Source organism: Etheostoma spectabile, chromosome 14, assembly GCF_008692095.1.
Source record: "Etheostoma spectabile isolate EspeVRDwgs_2016 chromosome 14, UIUC_Espe_1.0, whole genome shotgun sequence".
NCBI lineage: Eukaryota > Metazoa > Chordata > Actinopteri > Perciformes > Percidae > Etheostoma > Etheostoma spectabile.
In genome coordinates this window covers 24,452,707-24,474,619 of record NC_045746.1, presented here as the reverse complement: position 1 = coordinate 24,474,619, position 21,913 = coordinate 24,452,707, and the positions used below count along the sequence as shown (strand labels likewise).

At 40.4% G+C, this 21,913-nt stretch overlaps 2 protein-coding genes across 14 annotated transcripts in view; one reads left to right on the top strand and one right to left on the bottom strand.

Annotated features, from left to right (window-relative positions):
- LOC116701614 (uncharacterized) overlaps positions 1-11,228 on the top strand; it is a 59,948-nt gene extending 48,720 nt beyond the window's left edge. For 3 of the 13 annotated variants that reach the window (XM_032535407.1, XM_032535408.1, XM_032535402.1), the window contains 8 exons: positions 1,071-1,167; positions 4,620-4,838; positions 5,354-5,494; positions 7,595-7,750; positions 7,836-8,008; positions 9,546-9,680; positions 10,576-10,722; positions 10,971-11,228. In XM_032535407.1, coding sequence (XP_032391298.1) covers positions 1,071-1,167; positions 4,620-4,838; positions 5,354-5,494; positions 7,595-7,750; positions 7,836-8,008; positions 9,546-9,680; positions 10,576-10,722; positions 10,971-11,153 — 1,251 coding nt within the window. In that variant the 3' untranslated portion in view covers positions 11,154-11,228. Of the gene's footprint in view, positions 1-1,070; positions 1,177-2,559; positions 2,807-4,619; positions 4,839-5,353; positions 5,495-7,594; positions 7,751-7,835; positions 8,009-9,545; positions 10,116-10,575; positions 10,723-10,970 lie in introns of those variants that run through there. The other 10 variants (XM_032535405.1, XM_032535406.1, XM_032535400.1 and 7 more) reach the window with 7 other exon arrangements.
- Positions 11,229-15,632: 4,404 nt separating this feature from the next.
- Positions 15,633-21,913, bottom strand: part of LOC116702047 (chloride channel protein 1) — a 51,834-nt gene continuing 45,553 nt past the window's right edge. Inside the window, exons 25-27 of the mRNA XM_032536102.1 lie at positions 20,153-20,257; positions 18,616-18,702; positions 15,633-17,152 (exon numbers count right to left, since the gene is read on the bottom strand). Of these exons, the coding sequence (XP_032391993.1) occupies positions 16,694-17,152; positions 18,616-18,702; positions 20,153-20,257 (651 nt within the window). The 3' untranslated portion in view covers positions 15,633-16,693. The remainder of the gene's footprint in view (positions 17,153-18,615; positions 18,703-20,152; positions 20,258-21,913) is intronic.

Here is a 21,913-nt window from a genome sequence, read left to right as displayed (position 1 = left end):
GAGAAATCCAAGATGATAGACTGCTATAATAACTATACACGCTGTACGTACAGCTGTATTGCTAGACTATATAATATAACTGTTACATGCAAAGCGAGGATTTGCGTCAGATATGATAACACATACAGTAGGTGATACTCCTCTTGAAGTCCTTTCAGTTTGCCTTTATACAGAAATAATTCACTTTAACTCAAAGTATTACATCACCTCTATCAAACAATCCCCCGGTGTAACAGAGTCCACGTTTTTCCTACTATTTCCCACTGTAATTAGGTGTTGGGAGGACCTCATTAGGAGCCGGGCTCTGTCTCAGTGTTCATTAGTCAGCTGGTTGGTTTGCCATGAGCACTGACGCCTGGAAGTACAGCAGAACTCACACAGGCATGAGACATTTCAGGTTGGTGTGCTGCACACGCGAGTGCAGCTGGTCTTACGGTCTCCAAACCTCCTCTTACTGGCTCTAAAAAGTAGCTTCAGACTTCCTTAAACGCTGATTCAGTTCTTTAAAAGTTCACGTCCGCTCTTTCCACTATTTACCCATCTAATCTGTGTACAGTATATAAGTATTTAAAACACAGTATCCATCAGTAATATGTTCCATATTAAGTTGTTCATGATTCTGCACCATATTCCAGCGGCTGTGCTCACAAAAGACTCCATTTAAATTGCTCTTGAATCACCACTTAATTTTCACTTCAGTTTTTCCTTTTAACTAGTTTATCTATGATTCACTTCTTTTCAAGCAATGATCCCTGTAAGTCTTTTACAAGGTATTTTAATAATTAACCCTTCTTTTTTATTCCCTCTATTACAACCTCCCTTCTCTTCTTCTATCTCCCTCAAACCATTTTCTGAATCCTTAATCATCTGCTCTCTTTGCCTCCATTTATTTACTCCATTCTCTCTTTCTTGCATTTCTTTCTGTCTCATGTATTCTTATTTTGTAATTATTCCTGTCATATTGCATTTCTTTTTTTCTACATTCTCCTTTTGCATTCTTTCATCTCTCTTAATTTTTCCTACACCCTCTCTGCTCCCACTTCACCTCACTCCCCTCCCTCTCTCCTTAGTTGTCCATGGAGGACACAACTTCCATTCTGCCTCGCCTCAAGATGAAGCCGGCCCAGGCCTACGGGATCGGGGCACTGGCTAAGTCCTCTCTGACAGGTGTGTCAGGTGTGTGTCTGTGCTGCTACATGGTAAACAGCCCCCATGTTGCCTCCACACGCTCGTCAGAGGGTCAAGGGTGAAGTTGTTGTTGGGAAGTGAAAGGGGCTTAACTTCCTTTCCCTGTTGTGTCAAAGATCCTTTTGGGTTTCTTTTTGTGTGGTATTCAGATGGTTGTTGGGCGCCAGAGTCGTGCAGCAGCCAAATAATCAACGTGTGGTTTGGTTTAACAGTAATCACCACAATCTCACCTCGATATACATGAGAGAAAATGGGGCATTTATTACTAATTAGTATTGATTATGATTGAAATTTAAATGTGGTAAGTGTTATCACTCATTAAGCATTAGCTCAGCTATGTTACAGTCTGTATGCCTGTTGCTAGACAATCAAACCATGCAATTCAATTCAATTTTATTTATAGTATCAAATCCTAACAAGAGTTATTTCAAGAAACTTTACAGATAGAGTAGGTTTAGACCACACTCTATAACTTTGCAGAATGAAGTTTCAAGATAAAAGTTGTTAGGAAATTAATTTCTGGCCCAATTTGGAAGCAAATGCAACATCATCCTGGAATACACAGTGTTGGCATTCAAAATAAATGCAAGCGTGCATGCCAGGTAGATTAGTCTGTAACATGCATCACGATTGTCTAAACAGAAGAACTTTTTAGTGGTAAATTCAAGCCTCCAAACCAACAGGCCCACGCAAACAGAGCATCTTCTTTTATGGTCTGGTGTACACTAATTCAGTAGCCTAACACAAACAAAATAAATAATTTATCATAATAAACAATGTAAAAAGTTAGAAGTAAGGAGGATGCTATTATTATTGCTAAATAAATAAATAATTATTAAAAACAACCTGCTGGCCCTGAAAGTGAATTTCGTTCTCAGTGTGTCTAACATGCTGGACGACAATAAATTGATTGATTGATTTAAATGATCTGGGTTAGCTTACCAGCCATTCTCCAAATACTCATACTAGTCTATAGTGATCAAAACAAGCTAGTTACGAAGCCACTCATTAAATAGCTGGTTTTCAAACATCTTGAAAGCCTTCGTCAAAAGTAAATAAAAAGTCCTGATCTAAGAGATTTTAAATTAGACAAGTTGCCAGTTAGTCAAGGTTCTCTGGCTGCAATACCTTTCTTTAAAATCCCTTTATTATAAATTAGAAAGCTAAAAGAAAGTGTGGGGAGAGATACGTTCAAGTGATGTCCCTGGCCAGACTCAAACCAAGGTAATTAAACAACATTTTACATCCAGAGCAGTTCTTTATTTGAGATTTGTTAGACTAAAAACTCCATTCTTCCTGTTCTTTAACTTGGTTTCTGCGCTGCGTGCCGGCCACACAACCATCTGACACATGTGGAAAAAAATCAAAAGTATCTTTACACGTTTGCCACAAAGGGCGACTTTGTAAATCCAAACCTCGCCTCAACAGACAACTTCACTCCAGAGCCGGAGGAGGAGCTTGGAACCAACATGGTTCACCCCTGTGGGTGCCCCTTCCTGTATCACTCCCTACTTCCCCTTCTCTTCCATTGATATCAACAGCAGACGTCAATGACAGACACAGTTCGCTGAGTCATTGACGGAAATCCAATCAGATCTTTAATTTCAAAGAAACTAAAGTAAGTGAGATTACTTACTTTAATTACTCACTGAAGCATCTCCACAGGTGTGTTGGGACATGTAGTGTATTTGTACTGTGGCCGTGCTGGTGGTGGTGGTGCTGGTGGTGGTGTGGCCCGATATTTGTGTAGTGACTCTTTTGTGCAGTGGCTGGTGCCTCTTGTGTGCTCCGTCATCTTGTGCTTTCTGCTTCAAACTGTAGTGCTCTTCGTAGTGTTTCAGTGTAGCACCTCAGATGGTCTGTGTTTTTTTGTTGTGTCTAGTACACTTTAAATAAATCTGTTGGTGTCATTTTGTTGGTATTCTATTTTGAGCCTCTGAATAGCCAAGACCCCCCCAACACCCTCCATCATCCTCATTCTTTCCATTCCTATTTCAATCCCCAATTAGACTGCAGGGAGCGTTTGATTTTCAAATGAGATTGGCTCTCTTTGTCTAAGGGGAAAAACTGTTTCTATTTATAACTCAGCCTGTAACTTGCCCCCCTGGACCGGGGGAGCAATTTCCGAAGCTCTGTCTCTGTTTAGTCATTCCTGTTTGATTTTAATTTAATTTTTTATCGATCAGCCAAGCATCTGACTCAGAGTATTTGTCCCTGGTTTGAATCCTGTATTAGCATCTTAATTGGGCAGAGACTTGCCAGTGGACCCTCCTGAATGTTCAGCATACACCCAAGGATTACGTTCCTCTGCCTCTCTCAGTCTCTGTAACACGTTTTTAATTACGCAAAGTCTAATGAGTCTCATTTATTCTGTTTACCAGGAGATGAGTAATGGCTTTAATTATTAATATGGGGGTGTCAGCGTTTCAGCCTTCATCCTTGTCCCTTTCTGTTCAATTCAACAAACTCTAACAAGCACTCCAAAATCTCCAAATCTCCAATTTGTCACAATGGTTACGCCACGTTGCCTGACCTCTAACCTGTGTTGCAAAGGTCTAAACTGTTATGTAGCAGATTCCTAAGTGAATTTATTTGATTATTAAATAAACTACTCATGAGATCTTCAGTCATATCTGAACATTTTTACACTTTTAGTTTAAAAGTTCCTAGAAAGGTTGACATGTTGAACTCAAAAAATGTTGGCAGATAAATGTTGTTTAAATGTTGGCAGATAAATCTAGAAGTTATTGTTTTTTTTATACTCTTGACTTCCAGAAGAGATTATAGCATTCTGTAGATTACTCAGATTTGATCAGAATTTCAACATACCGACTAATTGATTTTATTTTTAGGAAAAATATCTGAGTTTCGGAAAAACAATGCTCTTATTTCTAAATTCACCTCTATGTGACATTTATCCGACTGGTGCTCTACATCATCTCTGCTCGTTCATATCAGTCACATGCATCATTAGTATTTAATTGGCAGATTTAATGTGATTGATATAAATACATGGAGAGTGGGGAATGTCAGACTCATTTTAATGATTACGCAAGTAATAACAGCAACACATTTGGGTGAGAGCATAATTTTCTTTATAGACTACTCAATGTATTTAAAAATAGTTTTAATTCAAAGTAGCTGCAAGGTTCTTCCCATGTCGTAATACCCAGTCCCTCTCTGAGTCACGTCCCTTCCAGTACATTTATCACCCCATTGACATTATTTATTATAGTTTCATGTATTAAACCGTTTGCCTACAACATTACACAGTTTCTCATTATAATTCTACTTTCCCCCGAGCCTCAGTTGGAGGGGTCATCAACCAGAGAGGCCAGACGTAATTTTGACAGTGTTTTTGTGTGTGTGTGTGTGTGTGTGTGTGTGTGTGTGTGTGTGTGCCCCTCCTGCTTCCCACATACCTGTTGCAGGCGTGACTCGCTCCATGAAGGACAAAGTGACCAAGCCCACTGCCATGGCCCAGGGTCGCGTTGCCCACATGATCGAGTGGCAGAGCTGGGGCACGCCATCCGTGGGGCCGATGGGGACCGTGGGTCATAACAACCTGCAGAGGGAAAAGGAAAGGAGGCTTGAGAACGATGCTTACAGCGACCTTAGTGATGGCGAGAAGGAGGCTCGCTTTGCTGCAGGTGAGGGTACACCTGGGTACTGAGTGTACACATGCTACACAGAAAGGTTTCCTTTAGTATAAATACAACATGCAGAACCAGTAGAAAACAAGTCCTGCTGAGTTTAGATGTGATTTAGACCAGTTATCTGCATGGTTTGAAAGCATCTTTGAAATTTGCTTTACGAAAAAAACATTTTTGTAACTTTTGAGGGTTTGAGGTTTCATCACAGGGAAGACCCGCCCTGGTATCTTTTTAGTGAAAATAAATTGGAGCTACCCTGAGCTATTTTTCTTCACTGACTGTTTGGAACATCTAATTGGTTCTGGCCCATCTGGTACGTCTAGCAAAGTTAAATTAATTATTTGTGATTTATTATTTATACACATTTACAGATTTGCTGCTATGAATAAACATTCCCCCACCTCCTAATTAACTTCTGTGTGTGTTAGCAAATCTGGGACTTGTTTTATGCACTGCATCTCTAATTGTTGGATAGTGAAAAGATCTCCGTTATTATTACTCTCCGTCTTCAGGCATCATGCAGCAGTTTGCGATCTCCGAGGCGACCTTGTTCGGCTGGAACTCGATGGACGGGGAGAGTATGGGAGCCGGCTCCAACCAGGGCAGCGTTGCTCACCTCAGCGAGGTCAACCAGGAGAGCATCACCAGCAGAGGTACTGCACTTTAAACCCTTTCTGCAAAGAGCTACTGGTGGCAGATTGTGTGGAAACATTGCAGGTAGGGCTGGGACAATGTGCTTTTCTCCAGATTTGATTCTTTCACTTTCTTTTAATACACTGGTGCCAATTCGATTTGCATTACAATTTTCATTAATTGCGATTCTAGAGGTATTGCGATTTGATAGTGTTGAGTGTTGCAATTCTTTTTCTTCTTTAACAAAAAAAAAGTTTAATAAAACACTTCTAGAGGCAAAATATCAGAGTTCCAAAAACTAATTGTTTTCTAAAAAGAATGCAAATTACATGTCAGTCGGTCAGTGTGACATTTGTTTCATTTGTAAAGAGGAATTTTCTTTATTTTCTGCTGGAAACTGATACAATCTAGTCGCCGTCACAGGACCGTATGAACAGAAAATATTACAGTGAATCATTGGTAAAAAAAAATAAATAAATAAAAAAAATATGATTCTGGGGTAAATAATTGATTGAATCGATTTTAATAAAATCAGCGCAAAGAAAAATCACCACAGGTCAAAGGATTTTTTTCCACCCCTAATTGTAAGGATCTGTTACTGTCATTAACCTACAGTTAGAGGTTAAACATAAGGGAGAAGGAGTCATTAATGTAGTTGTATTTGTTTAACATTAAAGTATATCTGCCTAAACCACTAACACAGTTAAAGCACAACAACAGTAATTCTTACTGTAGACATTTTGCTAAGTGTGAAAACGCTAAACACTCCTCACACTCCTGTCTTTGGACCACACAGTAAACTCTTGTGTTTTGTATTGTGAGTAGATGCACAGTTTGGAATAATTAGAGCCCAGTTGGAAACTAAAAACAGCCAAGTCAGTTATTCTGCCAACCAGCTGTAAAGGACTTTTGGAGGGCAGGCACACAGCTGCACATTTCTGCCTTTCACTGCTACCGGGCACTTGCTCAAAACCTCTCAAATGACAAATCCAGATGACAGCCTGTCATTTCTAAAATATCAGAACACATTCTGATTGAGTGCCATGAGTGCTTGGGCAAGAGAATTCATCCAAAATCTAAAAGAAGGAAATGAACTGCATTGTGGGGATTTCACTTTACACTTGGTTGAATAAAGCAAAAACAGTTTGGGGAAACAAACTCATACCCTGATGTTTGGTTTGAGCCTCAGGTGGTAAGATGTCTGCTCAGTTTAGTTGCACATAGGATGGTAAAACAGAGAGAAAGGAGAGGAAGAGAGCAATTTGCTCAAGCAAGATAAGAAAACCCCCATCCAACCTCTCAGGGACAGCTGTATAATTTTATAAAGATTTTAACAAACCAAACAGATTTTTGGCTGTTTTTTTTTGGGCTCTTTAAATACAAGGTTAAAATTAATTTGAAACTTGGACTAGTGTGCCGCTTTCACTTTACATGGACTAACACCACTGTAAACTGTTTTTGTAGTTTTTGCTGGTGTTAAGCAAAGCCGAGCGCTGTCCAAACCCTGAGGGACCCTGTAGGTTAGCACAAGGACTAAGCACTGCTCTCATTACCAACACCATATGGGCTGTGCTCTGTGGTTTATCTAGCTTGCAACAACAACAACACACATATAGCATACACACAGCGGCGATTAAAATGCTACTTAATATCAGCATTAAGACTGAGGGAATGCTTCTCCTCCACAAGTATTCAGCCTGCACAGGTGTGCTTTATAACAACAACGCTGCTGCAGATAGACTACTCACACTTGTTTTAAAGTTAATACAATTTGTTGTTTTTGGGGCAGGTGTATCCCTCTGTATGACTTCATAAGAGCATCTACTGTATATGCTGCTAATGACTGAATCAACAGCTCAGGGTCTTCTTTATACATGTCAACTTTGACTGAACAGCAAGAAAATTACTGCAATACTTTTAATTCAATCTAAAGGTGAGCAGGGGAATTTATAAAATCCTTGTTTTAGTGAATCTGTGCTTGTTCCTCTTGTTGTTCCAACAACGTTCCCAGTGCAGTCTTGCTTTTTCATTACTCATTACTAAAATGGCATTGTCATCCATCCTCTTAAATGGTTCTCCTTTGTCTCACTCCTCCCACCTGTCTGTGTTTCCCCGTACAGACCAGGTTCTCCACCACTCCTCGGCGGACGTCTGGCCTCACACCTACGTCTCACAGGGTCTGTACTGCCTGTCGTCCACTGACGCCTGGGATCCAATCACCAGCCAGCCCTCGGGCATGGCCTCGCCTGCTGCAAGCTCCTACATCATGGCTACCGGTGCGAATTGAATATTCTCTCTTACACCGCCTCCATGAAGACTAGACCGCGTCTCTGAGCACCGAGTGTTTTTGCTTGTTGCCAGGTGGCGGCAGCGGAGCACCGGGGACACCCGGTGAGGGGTTTGAGGGGACGGTAGGCGGGTACCTACAGCAGCACCATACTCATTTCACGCTGCAGCAGCAGAACCAACTCCAACAGCTCCAACAACTTCACCAGTACCAGCAGCAACAGTTCCTGCAGTACCAACAAACCCAGGTCAGTGGTAATAAGACTTTATGTAGACCTTTGTGGTTTGGATTATCCAGTGAAATATGTCAATATCTTGCCGCAGATATGCGTGGCTCAGAGATGATGTAACTCATGGTTAAGTTTGATGAACTTGACTTTTCAACACCGTGACATTTATATTTGTTGTACTAGTTAAATTCCTAAGCAAGAATCTTCATTTAATGTGATACACTGCGCACTCACTTTGTCTTATGACCAAATACCTTCAAAACTAATGCCATTCTCATGAATCTCATCTGTACTTCTACGTTAGAAGTGCTTGTTATTACGCCAAACTAAGATGGTGAACATGGTAAACGTTATGTTAGCATTTAGCTGAAAGCATACCGCTATACTTTTTCAGCTTCTTCAATAATGGGTAACAATGGCTACAGTGAGCTACTGCATCCCAACACATTTCAGCTAGGAAGGTTGAAAAGCCTTGTCATGCAAATACATGATGCTAGTAGCTTTACAGAGCTGCGTTGGTTTAATTTCTCAGCCCCGGAGGTTGCCGCTTGTTCTTGTCTTGGTATCAACATTACAGTACATCCTACTAAATTATGTTGTGTGTATGAGTAACATGTTCATCAATGTTTTTATCAATTTGTTTGTTTCCGTATAATATATGCTCTGGAGACTATGATGGTCATGCATGATTAAGGTTTTAATGATTGTGTTAAGGAAACTCAAAGCTAGTTGAGGTTAGGGGGAACAACATGGTCTATCGAAACATTTAACACTGACTTCAAACATGAGCATCAGGTTTCCTCCAAAATGTACAAGCCGACTTAAATGAGTTGTTCACTCTGTAAAGTAATTCTTAGGACATAGGGTTGCTGGCACACGTTCCTGCTGTTGGTACCAATGCTAACATGCCCTATAAGCACAAGGTATTCATGTGCTTCTTGAGTGACCAGACTGGTTGAAACAATAAAAATGAACCTTTACATGTTTCCATGTTTAAATGACAGGCTTCCCCTCCCATAAACTGGTTGGATGTGCAGGCTGTGTGGCTTCTATTGCTTTAAAGCAGGCAGGCTGCTGATGTAGTGAGTCATGATGAACTGTGACAGCCAAAGACTTTTGTACCAATGCTCTAGCATTGGTACATCTCAGAGCTCATTAAGTGACTGAGGGTTATGAAATAATAACTTGAAAAGGTCAGTGACTGTGTCTTAAAAAGGAATAGTGATCCGAGACCACAATAGAAATGAGCTTGTTAGTTTTACTGTGTGAATTATTCGGTTTCCCTTAGGAAGGAGACTATTGGACATATTACATTTATAATAAAGCTTTCAATCGATCAATTTTCTGAGCATAAGTGCTTGAGACATTTTCCCACTGTTCCATGCAACACCATCCCTGACCCACTGTAGCATTTTTATCCATTAGTAAGAATCTGAAAATGTCAGAAGCTGCAGGGCTTTGAAGGTGCTTTAAATCTCAAGTAGGTGACAATATTTTTATTTAACAGTAAATCCTCATTTATTCTCTTTCCTTTCTTTCCTATCTCTGACTACAGTCACTGGAGCACAGGCTACATAGTGCCTCCCATTCCCTCCAAGCCACTCCCAACAGCACCATCCACAGTCTCGGTCCTCCCACCCATCCTCGGCTAGCTGACCTGTGGGGAGCTGCGCAGGTCGAGGCACACCACGTAGGCGCACCTCTGCTGAATCCAAATGGTCGGATTACAGACTTTGCGGACTATATGGTGGTTTAATATATTCTGACTGAGTTTGCAAGGGCACAGGGGTGTGTGACTGTACATACAGTCACAGGCAAAGAGACAGCATGTCTTATTATGAATTTAATACTCTCTTGTTATTGTAGGAAGCCAAGGTTTATCTTCTTTGATGTCAGGCACGTGTCTTCAAAGGTGAAAATAGTGCACTAATCATAGAAATATCACATTGATGTTATTATTCTGCACAGGAAGTCACTTTTAAGCCAATTTCCATTGCGTTTGACACTCATCTTGGCTAATTTGTTTTTGTCTTCTGGATCTGGATTTGTTTATATCAGCAGGCATATTTAACACACATCTGTAGTGCAGTGAATGATGGGAGAAACTGCCAGGGAAGTCGGCAAGGTAGGAGACAGGCTGAATGTCTGCATGGAGCACTGCCAAAAGTCTGCATGACAGCCTTTAGCGGACCTGATGAATTTTGACAAAGGACATCCTTAAATCAGCCCTGTCTCCAGAGTGGCATGCTGTAAAGTCCGCAAGTTTACAACTCTAGGCATTTGGATTCAGCATCTGTGTCTGTTGTACCTACCTAAGTATTTGTCTTGTCTCTCTGATGTCTTGCATCGGCAAATAAAGCTGGGGTCAGGACACGGGAGCTCTTATTCTGCTATTTCAACTTCCTTCTCTCCTGCCTTCTGTCTCTCTTTTTTTTCTTTCTGTGAGAAAGTAACCAGGAACTGAAATTGAAGGGTTGATGTCAGTCTGTGACCTAACTTACGTTGAAATGCCAGTAACATGTTGCATCCTCTTCCAGTTTAAAATAGGTGAAAGCAATTAAATCAATAAACTTAACCTGTTGCAGGTGGAGATCGTCGGGCAGATGAATGGACAGATCGCTGACATGGTGGGAGGAGTGGTGGGAGGAGTGGTGGAGACAGTCGGAGAGGAGCCAGAGCCCGAGTCTGAAGGCATCCTTGATCAGCACGAGGAGGAAGAGGAGCTGACAAAGGTGAGTTATTTCAACTGGAACAGCTCCGAACCCTTGGTGTTGGTTTCTGCCGCAATCCCAGAGTCCTAAAAACAAATGTATCAATATTAGATTAAAATTAAAATAATCATTTAAAAAAAAAAGTAGGTGAGAAAACATGCAAACAACTGACCTGATAAAAAGAAGAACAGAGCCTTACCTGTCTCTGACACAGTACAACTGTAGAATCCCAAACTGTCTTTTAAATGCTTCATTTCCTGTCTTTACAGGTAGAAGAGGTAACATTAACCTTGGAGCCGGAGCCGTGCTCTTTGACCCCGTCCCCGCTGAGGGAGGAGTTCCCCTCAACCAGAGGCTCGAGCCCAGGACTGTCAGTTCAGATCACAGAATCTGTCATGGGAAAGAAACCGTTTGAAGTCACGCCCTGCATCATCCAATCCCGAGAGGAGTGAGGCAAAGACGCAGGGAAGGGCTCCGTTGTTATTGTTGCGACCAACTGCATCATAGGGTCAGAATAAAAACTAAAAAACAATAAAAGGAAATAAATACTTCAATAATCAAGCAAGCTATTCTATCCCAACACCAACCCCCTTCCAACTATTTACCCACTTTGAGTCAGAAGAAATGAAAGAAGACTTTTTCAGACGAAAACGTGGGATGTAATGTACACAAACTAAATGCCAAGAAGACCCCCCTCCCTGTGGAATATTCCATATTGGTATGTGACAATGAACACATAACATTTAAAGTAGATTAAAGAGACTTCAGTGACGGCTGAAACAAGCTGTGTAAGGATCCGATGAATTCACAACAAGTTTGGACCAATCAGACCAAAGAACCAGGACTTCAAGACGAACAGTTGGCAAACGGATGGATGAAAAATCTTCAAAAGAAAATTAAGAGAAGAAGAAAGGGTTTTAGTTAAAAATCTGTATCAGTGCAATACAACAAACCTGGACACAACAAGCATATTCAAACAGTATTTGCAAATAATTCTGAGCAGTTGGTTAAGGTGTAACGTGTCACAACCAAAACATCCCGCAGAAACAGAAACTTCACCCGGTCCCGAAGAACTGATGGATTTGTAGTAATGCATTTTGCTTTGATTGGCAGCTTGTTGATGCCCTAGTTGAGATAAACCCAGTCCGATCTGATACTCAGAGAGACCAATGGCACACACTTGGAGTTATTTGCAAACACTTGATCTGAACACAACCAAAAGAAAGTGCATGCTTTTTAACAGTGACCTAGCCCTAACAGTATATCACAGTATACAAAGTAATAATATATAAAATTGCTTTTTGTAATAAAACAAAAAAACTCCAATAAACTGATATGTATTTGTATGAAAGTAAGACTGTATGTATGTATGAATGTAGCTTTGTTTGTGTGTAATATATACAGTATATATATATATATATATATATATATATATATATATATATATATATATATTTATTTATTCTTGGAAACAGATTATTCTTGGTGCCGTTTTGTTCCTCCATGTGTTGCAAAAGTACATACACACATATTCACACACATTTGTTCTTATATGTATTACCTAACATACTGTTAACTGTCCAAACCTTAACACTAGCTTCAACTTAAACGTACTGTAATTGAATGCTCGACCCTAAAACCAAGTCTTAACCACAAACATCCTTTTTAAGGAGGGCCGGATGAAATGTCCTCACACGCAAGGTCATGCATGGGTCCTCACAAAGATAGAAATATGAGAGCACACACCACCAGTATGTTTGTTGAGATACTGCATTCCCAGTAACCAGTCACCCAAATGGTGGCACATTTTTCTGTGTATTGATTAAGTGCCTGGCTATTCACTTTATTCAATCCCATTTCTAACCAAGTCAAACAGCCAAAATGATATCACCAATCAACATTACACACAGACAAACAAAGGAATCAAAGAACGGTCATGAGCTAAATACCCTGCTGTAGATTCACTTTGAAGGTCAGAGGTTTTCTTCACAGAGTCGTAGTTTCCTTGTTTTTTATTTGAAGTGCTCTGATCACCAGAACAGCCTCATTCATTAAACTGGGCCATGTAGACTTTGTCATTGTCTGGAGGCAAAGAAATGCCCTTGAGTTCTTTTGGAGCAGTGTGTGTGTGTGTGTGTGTGGGCTAGTGGTGTGTTTTGTTAATACTGTTTCAACAAACATCAAAATACGGAAAATGAAGAAATGCTGCATAAAGGAAGAAGTCCATTAAAGCAACATGCTTTAGTGACTTCATATGAATGTGTCTTGTGCCTTTGTGACACTTTTTTTTTTTTTAACATAATCTCTTCTAAAGGATTCTACCTACAGTTGCTGGAGTGGACAATTCACTTTTACACTCCAGTGATCAAGACCCACGATGACCCTGCCACTGTGATAATCATCTGTCCTCTGTTTGTCCTCTTGTTGCTAAGAGATATCATCCTTTAAATCATTTGGTGTCCAAGCACACAAGTTCAAAAAGGGTGACACTTGACTATAGGAAATGAGGGATGCCACAAAATTATTTGTTGAGTGGAGGTGAAACTTATTATGGCATTTTTGTTCAACTGAAATAACTGGGATGTCAGTCATTCTGTATAATTAGACTGATTTTCCATCACTTTACTAACTTCAGTGGCACGCATGCAACAAAAGGTACTAGAAAACCTTTTGTGACATAGACATTTTTAAATCCCTCGCTGCATAATGGTCTGCAGAAAAGCACTAACTAAATGCCTAAAATGACTTTCATTTCGTAATGAGGTATCCAGAAGTGACACCCACTCTTACAAAATAACATCAGATAAAAAGCAATTAAGGTAAGAAACCACAAGTAGATACAAAAATCCAGTCATCCTGTCAAAATGAAGTTTAATATGACAGACTATCAAATGTCCTTTGATGTGGTACTATTTTTATGTCAATTTAGTGGTAATGTAGTCTGACTCACTGGATGTAGACTGTTAATTAAGCCTGCCACTGGTACTTCAGCCAGCGTTCTCCTCCCCTTCCACTATCTATTTTGCAAGGGCATCGTCTGCTGCATCCAGAGCTTAGCGCTGCCCAAGACGATTGTGATTTATGTGAAGAAATACAAACAAATCAGAACGTTTTCCCCCTATGCTAGAATGATAACTAATGCGGCCAGACTTTTCACCAGCGCTGACATAGCATTGTGGGGATCTGTGGAGCTCAGGCCCTGCGGGACTAGGAGTTATCCTGAAAGAAAACGGGGCACGTACTTTGTACCTAAGTTTCTGCTCAGTATACTTACATCAAGTCAAGTTTATTTCATCCATAAAAATGGAAATTACAGTGCTCACACTCGCCATCTTACCCATAAAAACTAGAGAACAAATACATTACCACAAATACACTACAATATTATACATAAATGTAAATGTAAATGTGCTGTATTTATATAGCGCTTTTCCAGTTTTAACAACTGCTCAAAGCGCTTTTACATCTACAGGAAACATTCACCATTCACACACATTCATACACTGTGGCCGGGGCTGCCGTACAAGGTGCCACCTGCTCATCAGATTCACACATTCACACTCCGATGCACATAAATCCAATTAAAAAAAATAAAAACTTAAACTGTACGTTTAAAGTGCTTGTTGTGCTGTCTAATAGCCTACATGTACTTAACTATCAAAGCTTCACCCGTTGCTTTGGATACTTTTCGTAATCAGAGCCGTTGTGAAACTATAGTATTCCAAAAATGTCTTTTTTATTTTATTTTTATAAATTGTCTCGAAAGATAACTTTTAAAGCAAAAATAATCCATATTCTTCCCCTACCTTGACTGAGTTCAGTTCTTGTTCCAGATGAAACTTTTCTCTTCCTGTCTGCAGTTATAATGTGCTGCCTTTCCTCTGTCATGGTCGGCCCTTACAAGGTGCTTAACCTGGATAAATAAAGATCAAATTCAAACACATGAGCGAACAGTTCAAGCATTTGACTTAATACAATTTTATTTTGCTAAATCTTTCACAGTCATACATTTTGAGATAGCATTTGGACTCTACTACAAGATAAATAAATGCATACATTTACTACACTAACGACAAGGAGACAAAAAGACATCAACACTTAAACTAGTACAGAGCCCTCTTAAGAAATGGACAAAAATCTTTGATTATCTGCAGGTTTTAAAGACTTTTAAGGCAGCACCTGAGAAACTGAATCCAGGAAATAAGAGTGTAAGAGATGGAGGGATACATGAAAATGAAGGATGCATCACAAGTAGAAACGTTCAACACGTGAATGCAATTATTAAGGTAATCAGTTAGAACTGCTGGCCTAACAAATGAAGAAAAGAGTGACGACTACAGACAATGAAACTTCAAAAACAAGAGAAAGTTAGATCCAAAAAACAAACCTGAAATTACCAGGCCGCCAAAAACAAAAGGAAGATCTTCGAGACAGTAAGGAAAGTTCATCAAAAAGGCAAGTTTGGTGATCAGTCATCATTGAGTTAACATTGGGTTAAATTAGACGTTTAATAAAAAATAAATTCAGTGTCTGAACTCAAGAAATAACACCCAATTCTGAACCTCTACGCAGCTTTCGGCCTCATTTAGGTCATTGTTTTTGGTTTTCCATGTGTCCATTAACTGGTATGACTGGGTTTCTGCTCTCAGTCAGTAAATAGTCAATTAACTGCTGGTATTTTACTTTACAAAAAAAGAAAGTCAAGGCTTCCCATATGTGCACTAATGTTCAAATAGCAAATCCATTTCTGTGGTTGCCCTTAGGTTCTAAAAACTAGAATAAAAAGCAACACTTTGTAGCCGCTGCCAGAAGGAAGTCTCACATGATCAGCTTCAATAATCGTCATGACAGGTCTAAATTAAATAGTTTTGTTAATGAGGTAATTTCAGTAAGCTAATTAATGCATTAGTTGGCAAATATATAAGTATATATTTTAAGTAGCCATGTGTGATTTGTAAAACTCTGGAAGGCATTGTTAGGGGGAACGGGAAGAGATCTCCAGGACCTACACAGCCGGGTTTGACTGTCGTCAGTTGCCTTTAGCTGCACCATCTATCAACTTAACCGTGATGAGATGAGCTCTCAGGGCTGCATTCACAAGGTCAGCACACAATTTAGAGGTCGTTGTGGGGCTTTGGACAATCTTCCACAGCGGACTGAGCAGCTTCATTAGTCTTCTGCTACCCAGATGGTCTGTTGCCATTTTGAAAATCCAATAGCTCCTGCTCTCATCCGATAAAAAACCTGCTTTTTTTAAGACATACACAATCAGGTAAGGCAGGTAACTATTGTGCATAGGTTCACTGGGTTCACTTCCATCAAAATTCAAAGTGGACAGTGCAAATAATAGCAGTACTTTATGTTTAAGTTTATTCTTCATGATTTAAAAAGTGTAATATGTATATTCTTGCCATAAAGGGCCACTAACAATGACATCATTTATTTTTTAGGGATTAAATGGTGAGTTTTGGTTGCCATAATTGTCTTAATGCAGAGAACAATCCTGAAGGAAACAGTCAAGTCTTTGGCATAAACATTTAAAACAGCGGATATTGGCAGCAACTTTATATATATACAGTATATATATATATATATAGCTAGATCTACATCTAGATATATATATGTATAAATATATACCCTAGAGAATGTGTGAAAATCAACAAGAGAAAATGAGGAGGAAGTGAGGCAGGACTAGTATCAAAAAGCATGCATACAGAGCTTATTAAGAAAAGACAGAGATGTTGGGTAAGTAAAAGGTCTGTGAAATGAGCGGACAGGGTGAGTGAGGGTGGGATAAACTGTATTAAAAAAAAAAAAGAAATGATGACTAACTTGGCATAGCATTGACATCTTTGCTCTACCTATGTGTTGACAAAAAGAGGTAAATGGGTGTCCAAAGACCAGATAAACACATTAAGAACAGAAGAAAAAACGTACACCATTAAAAAAAGGTTTTCCATTATAAAAAACATAACCATCACTCTTGTCTAATCTAAACCATTGGCTCATCATCACTGTCTTCCTCCCCCTCAAGGAGTCTCTGTAAGGGTCTCAGGTTGGCGGAGGAAGGAGTGAAGGAAGAAGGGACTTGGGGAGGAGTGGCGGGCAGAGGGAGGGTGAGGCTGCTGTTGTAGCTGCAGGACCCAGCGCTGCTGCTAACACCACCACTACCTGCACTGCAGCTGCCGCTCTCCTCCACCTCTGTCGCAACGCGCTCAATCCATACCTCCGTTTCATTCTTGTGGTGATGATGGTGGGGTTGAGGGGGAGAGGGGGAGGGAGGCTGGGAAGCAGTTGGTGCTGAGGGAGAGGAGGTCGGAGGGGAAACAGCAGTGGGAGAAGAAGGTGGAGGTTTCGGAACAGAGTTGTGGTTGCTGATGTCCCGAAAGCTGGCGAGTGGAGGACGGAGCCGGACACCAGAGCGTGTGGAGCCCTCAATGGCTTTCTGGAGCTGAAGGAGGAGGAGGAAGGAAAGGACGAGGAGATAAAACAGTGGAGGAAAAAGATGGAAGGAATGAAGAGGAATAGAGAAAGACAGGGGTGAAATGCGAGAGAAGGAAGACACATGGAACAATAGTAGAAAGAAAGCAAAAGAGTAAGAGGTCATGGAATGAATGCAGGGTTTTTCCTGGGTTTTTTAGAGTGCTTAGGTGCAAAGTGCGCCATGGACTCAATTGCATAGTACTGACCTAATCAAACAATTATTTGCATAAAGCAATAAGCACATTATTGAATGAATGTTTGATGTTTAGTAAAACATAGTGATTCACTTTCTTGCTGAGGGATAGTTTGGGCGAATAGTTTGGGCAATTGGTACCTCTCTTACGCCTGTAAACCTACAGTCTCGAGACTAGTAGCTTGCCTTGGAATAGTGGTCGTTGGTCGCAGCGAGGGAGAGATTACTAAAGCAAAACTTGGAGAAGTGGCTTGTCAATAAAAAAGGGTTAACTGACCCACCTTGAGTTAGAGAGCCTGAGCTGAAGTCGCTAGCTCCGTGGCTAACCCTCTTCACTTTCTTTTCCCAACAGGTAGAAAGCAAGACAAAAGGACTTGGCTTGAGTCTTGTGGAGTTTTGTCATTTATTTGACGACAGATGAACTGTCCACCGACTGCACTGCTATGTTCACAGCTTTAACGCTACTGCTAACTTTATACTCACCACAAACACACCTCCCTCTCTCTGTTTTCCCCTCTTTCACTGCACACTCGCTAATGTGTGGGCTGCGACATAGTTTGTGCCGCTGTGTACACGAACCACCATGCGCCACGTGTGCAAAAGACAACGAGCGGACACCCGTCCAGATGCTCTCCACGTTCATACTATTTTACAGTCTTTAGTTGGTTAGGTGGTGTGCAAAACCCTGTATTATGGCCGGGAAAACCCTGGAATGAAGTAAGTCAAAGTAAACCTAAAACATGCAGAGGGGATATTGATTATGCTAACAAAATACTTATGCTAACTACTTACTTCCGTCTGACTGCCTCGGTATCTTTTTTGTTTTTTTCCCATCCTCCCGAGTCACCACAAAAGATTCCTTCATGTATCCACATGTACCGTGTGCAGTCTTGTGCATTGTGTTGTGATGTTGTTATGTCTTGTACACTATGTTGCTGTCTGCATTGTTTCTTTTCGAGGAAGCGTGTGGTGACGCTGTTCCATAGCTGCCGCCCGGAGGCTTGCTCTAACCTAAGTCAAATTCCTCGTATGTGTTTATACCTGGCCAATAAAGCTGATTCTGATATATAATTCACAAAGCTTTATGAGACTTCAACCAACCTACTGGATTTGTTTTTCCACTATAGTTCAAACAGACAAGGGATGACTTCTAAATGTTGAGTGTATTAAACAGAAAGAGGGTTGTTTTCAGACTTGGAAAAAAACAGCTCACACAGGCAGAAATGTAAGCTTCTTACCTCTTTCAGTGCCACCACTCCCACCAGTTTGCCAATGCTGGTCACATAAGCGTGACTTAGCCCCAGCAGTGAGAATAAGGTGTGGGTCTGTGGAGAGAGAGTGAAAAGGTCCCGCATCAAATTACGACAAACTTCTAGCTCAGGACGGCTTTTTTATATTTGACTGTGACTGCAGACAATTTCCAGTGTTCTGTGCTTATCTGTCAGCTCTGTGTAGACACAATGTCACAGAGACAGACGGATGAAAGCAAACTCCCCAAAAGGCCTACGTTAAACCACAGAAAAAAGCCCTTGTGTGTGTTTTCATGCTCCAAGTATTGTGTTCATATTTTGGCTAAGGCCGCACTCTGGATGAGCACTTTGTATGCATCAGCACACCGCGACCACAATGCCCCCTTTTGCACATGAATGCGCAGAATATTCTGTATATTACCATGAGAATAAAATTACACTGTTGACAAAAAACAACAACAGCAATGGTACAAGCTGTTTACACGCTTCAGCATCTTGCAGATATCTGCAAATCCTGCATCAGCCTCAGATTTGTCATAATGAGGATGTGAGCGTCTCACAGCGGCTGTACAATACCGGAAAGAAGGAAGGAAATTGGAAACACATTATTAAATCAATATTGTAAATAAAATATTAATAATGTAATGTAACCCAGCATCTTTGGCTGGTGAAAAGACACAACCCCAAAAAATGACACTCCTATACAACGAAAACATTGTCCTATGAAACATTGAGGGAGATGTGGGCAGGTTATGAAACGGTCACTGTTTACACACATGATTAATGTTATGAATTAAAACAAAACTACTTGGTTAGGTTTAAAAAATAAAAGATAATTGTTTGGGTAAAATTAAGTATGTTTCTTACTTAAGTTATGTAAGTAAGTAAAGTAGATTACACTAACAAGCTAAAGTTGACTGTTCCGAAAACCTTCTTCACCTATAACCAACAAACACCAAGTCCCAAATATAACGTTGTTAAACTGTGTTTGGGGATTTTTTTAACAACACCTCCACCTACTGACTACTGTAAATGAAATGCCAGTCAAAAAATGATTTTGTGCGACACCGTGTCAACGTGTGAATAAATCTAAGTCTTCACCGAGTGTGCAGAGTTTATCCACAGAAGTAAACACCTTAAGGAGCTGAGGGCGGGAGCATTTACAAAAGACTTGACGAGTGCTCGGGGTGCTGAACTCCATTTATATGTGACTTTGCTTGTTTAATACCTGAGACAAAAAAAAATAAACATTTATCCATGGGGAATTTGCGCTTTGCAATAAAATCAGCTGTAGACTATAACTCCAAGCAACTTCATGCAAATGATGATGTAATGATTAATACATTTGAATGAAAACGGAAGAAATTGACAACATTTCCTCAGTTTGATAGACTGTTTTTAGGTCTGCATGAGATATTTTCCTTAAGGTAAGGAAGAAAGGTGCTCTCACAGCAGCTGTTATACTTGGATTTAAAATTCAGCAGACATCTGTGACTCATGTTTATCTTTGTCTTTCCCCACCAACCTTGTGTAATGATGTTCTCTCAACCAGCTGGAAAGGGGAAGGGTCTACTCGTATTTCATCGATTTCCATCGGCTTGTCCATCTCCGCCTCCTCCCACGCTTTGATCTGCAGCAGCAAATTAACAGCAAGGTCACAGAGGTAGAGCAGGCTGCCATTAGTCTAGAGTTGGTCTCATGACGGGAAAAAACCCTCCTTCTATTCAAATGTATGAGTTCAGCCAGATGGAAACATCAGGATTTGTTTTTATGATGGGATATATTAATAAATTATTATCGATTAAATATATTGGGCGACAAAAAGGCATTAACGAATGGTGTAGTTAGCAGTCATCAACTACTCCCCAAAAGGCAAAATATGTGCAGGATAGATATGTATACTGTATATGCAATCTTGCCAATAAAGATTTCATAAAGTGTATGAATGTTATTAATTTATTGAAAAACATCAATAGTGACTGACACACAATGGTATGAGCTGTCATAAGGACACATATTGACATATTTTCACAAGTGTAAATAGAAATATATAGGTTATAAACAGTGTAAATAAAAATTAAGCCAATTGACCACATTGAAACACCAGAATGAAAGTCCAAGAATAGAAAACATACAACATCTGTGTGTCCCTGATAAACTGTCCCTAAAGTCCTTATTTTGCACTACTGGTTAGCATTAAAAAGTCCGCTCCATGGATGTATTGGTGTTTGCTGCTTTAGCGCCTTGCACTGCAGAACAACTTTGACCCATGTTAAAGACACAGATGTATGAATATTTGACATTAATCCGCCGCATCAATTAGTAGTTTTGATGGTTGAATACTCTGTAAAACCCCTAGTCAACAATATTAACTGTTACACAAATCATCTAAACACTGAGCTGTTAGTTGGTGTAAAAGTGAAGGTGTGTGTTGGGGGCTATGTGCAGGGGGGGGGAGGTTGGTTTGCTACCACTGAGGAGAATTTTGCAGCTGTGAAAAACCTTGAAGCCTTGTGTTGTGTCCTTGCATGTCCCCGGTCCCCCCTCTGAGATTTAGGATGTCTGACACCTTTTACCCTCTCTATGGATTTTACCTACAAGCCTCCGCCTGCTGTGACAGGGCCAGCAGTCACGTAGAATTCACAGGGCGATGTTATGGGGCATTTTGGGAGAGTGCCAGGAAGAGTAAAGGGAGAGCAGCAGACAGAAGACGACTGGAGGGCACAATATTGTTTTGGAGCTCTCCAATGAAAAGAGACGTCTCATTTCGAATTCTGGCTGTGTTCACACTGCAGTTAAAAAGTGACCCAATTCTGAGTTGTCTCCCTAAATGTGACAGATCTGTGACCTATATGTGACATGGATTTGTATGTGACGAGATCTGCCAGCGCTGACGTCATAATGAGTAAACCTTAGAGCACTCTTTTGTTATAGTTTTGGTGCCTTGACAGTATCACTTGACAGTGTCTTGGCCAGGAGAAAACGGGTCAATGTGACAAATGTTGGCAGACGCATGGATTCCAAACTAAAAAGCTCACAGCATAAGACGAATGTGCTAAAATGCTTCAAGTTTGTCGTTGCCACTCTGAAAATGATTTGAAATGTCAGTTCATACTGCTGATGTAGATATAATTTTGACTGAGGTGCTCAAAGACCTTTCTGTCAACCATTTTCATGAGGACCATTGATTAGGCAGAAAGTTTTTCTACCTCAGTCACTTGTACTCTGATGCAGAAGACTTCAGACTTGTTTTGTGACTCAACACAGGTGTGTGTGTGTGTGTGTG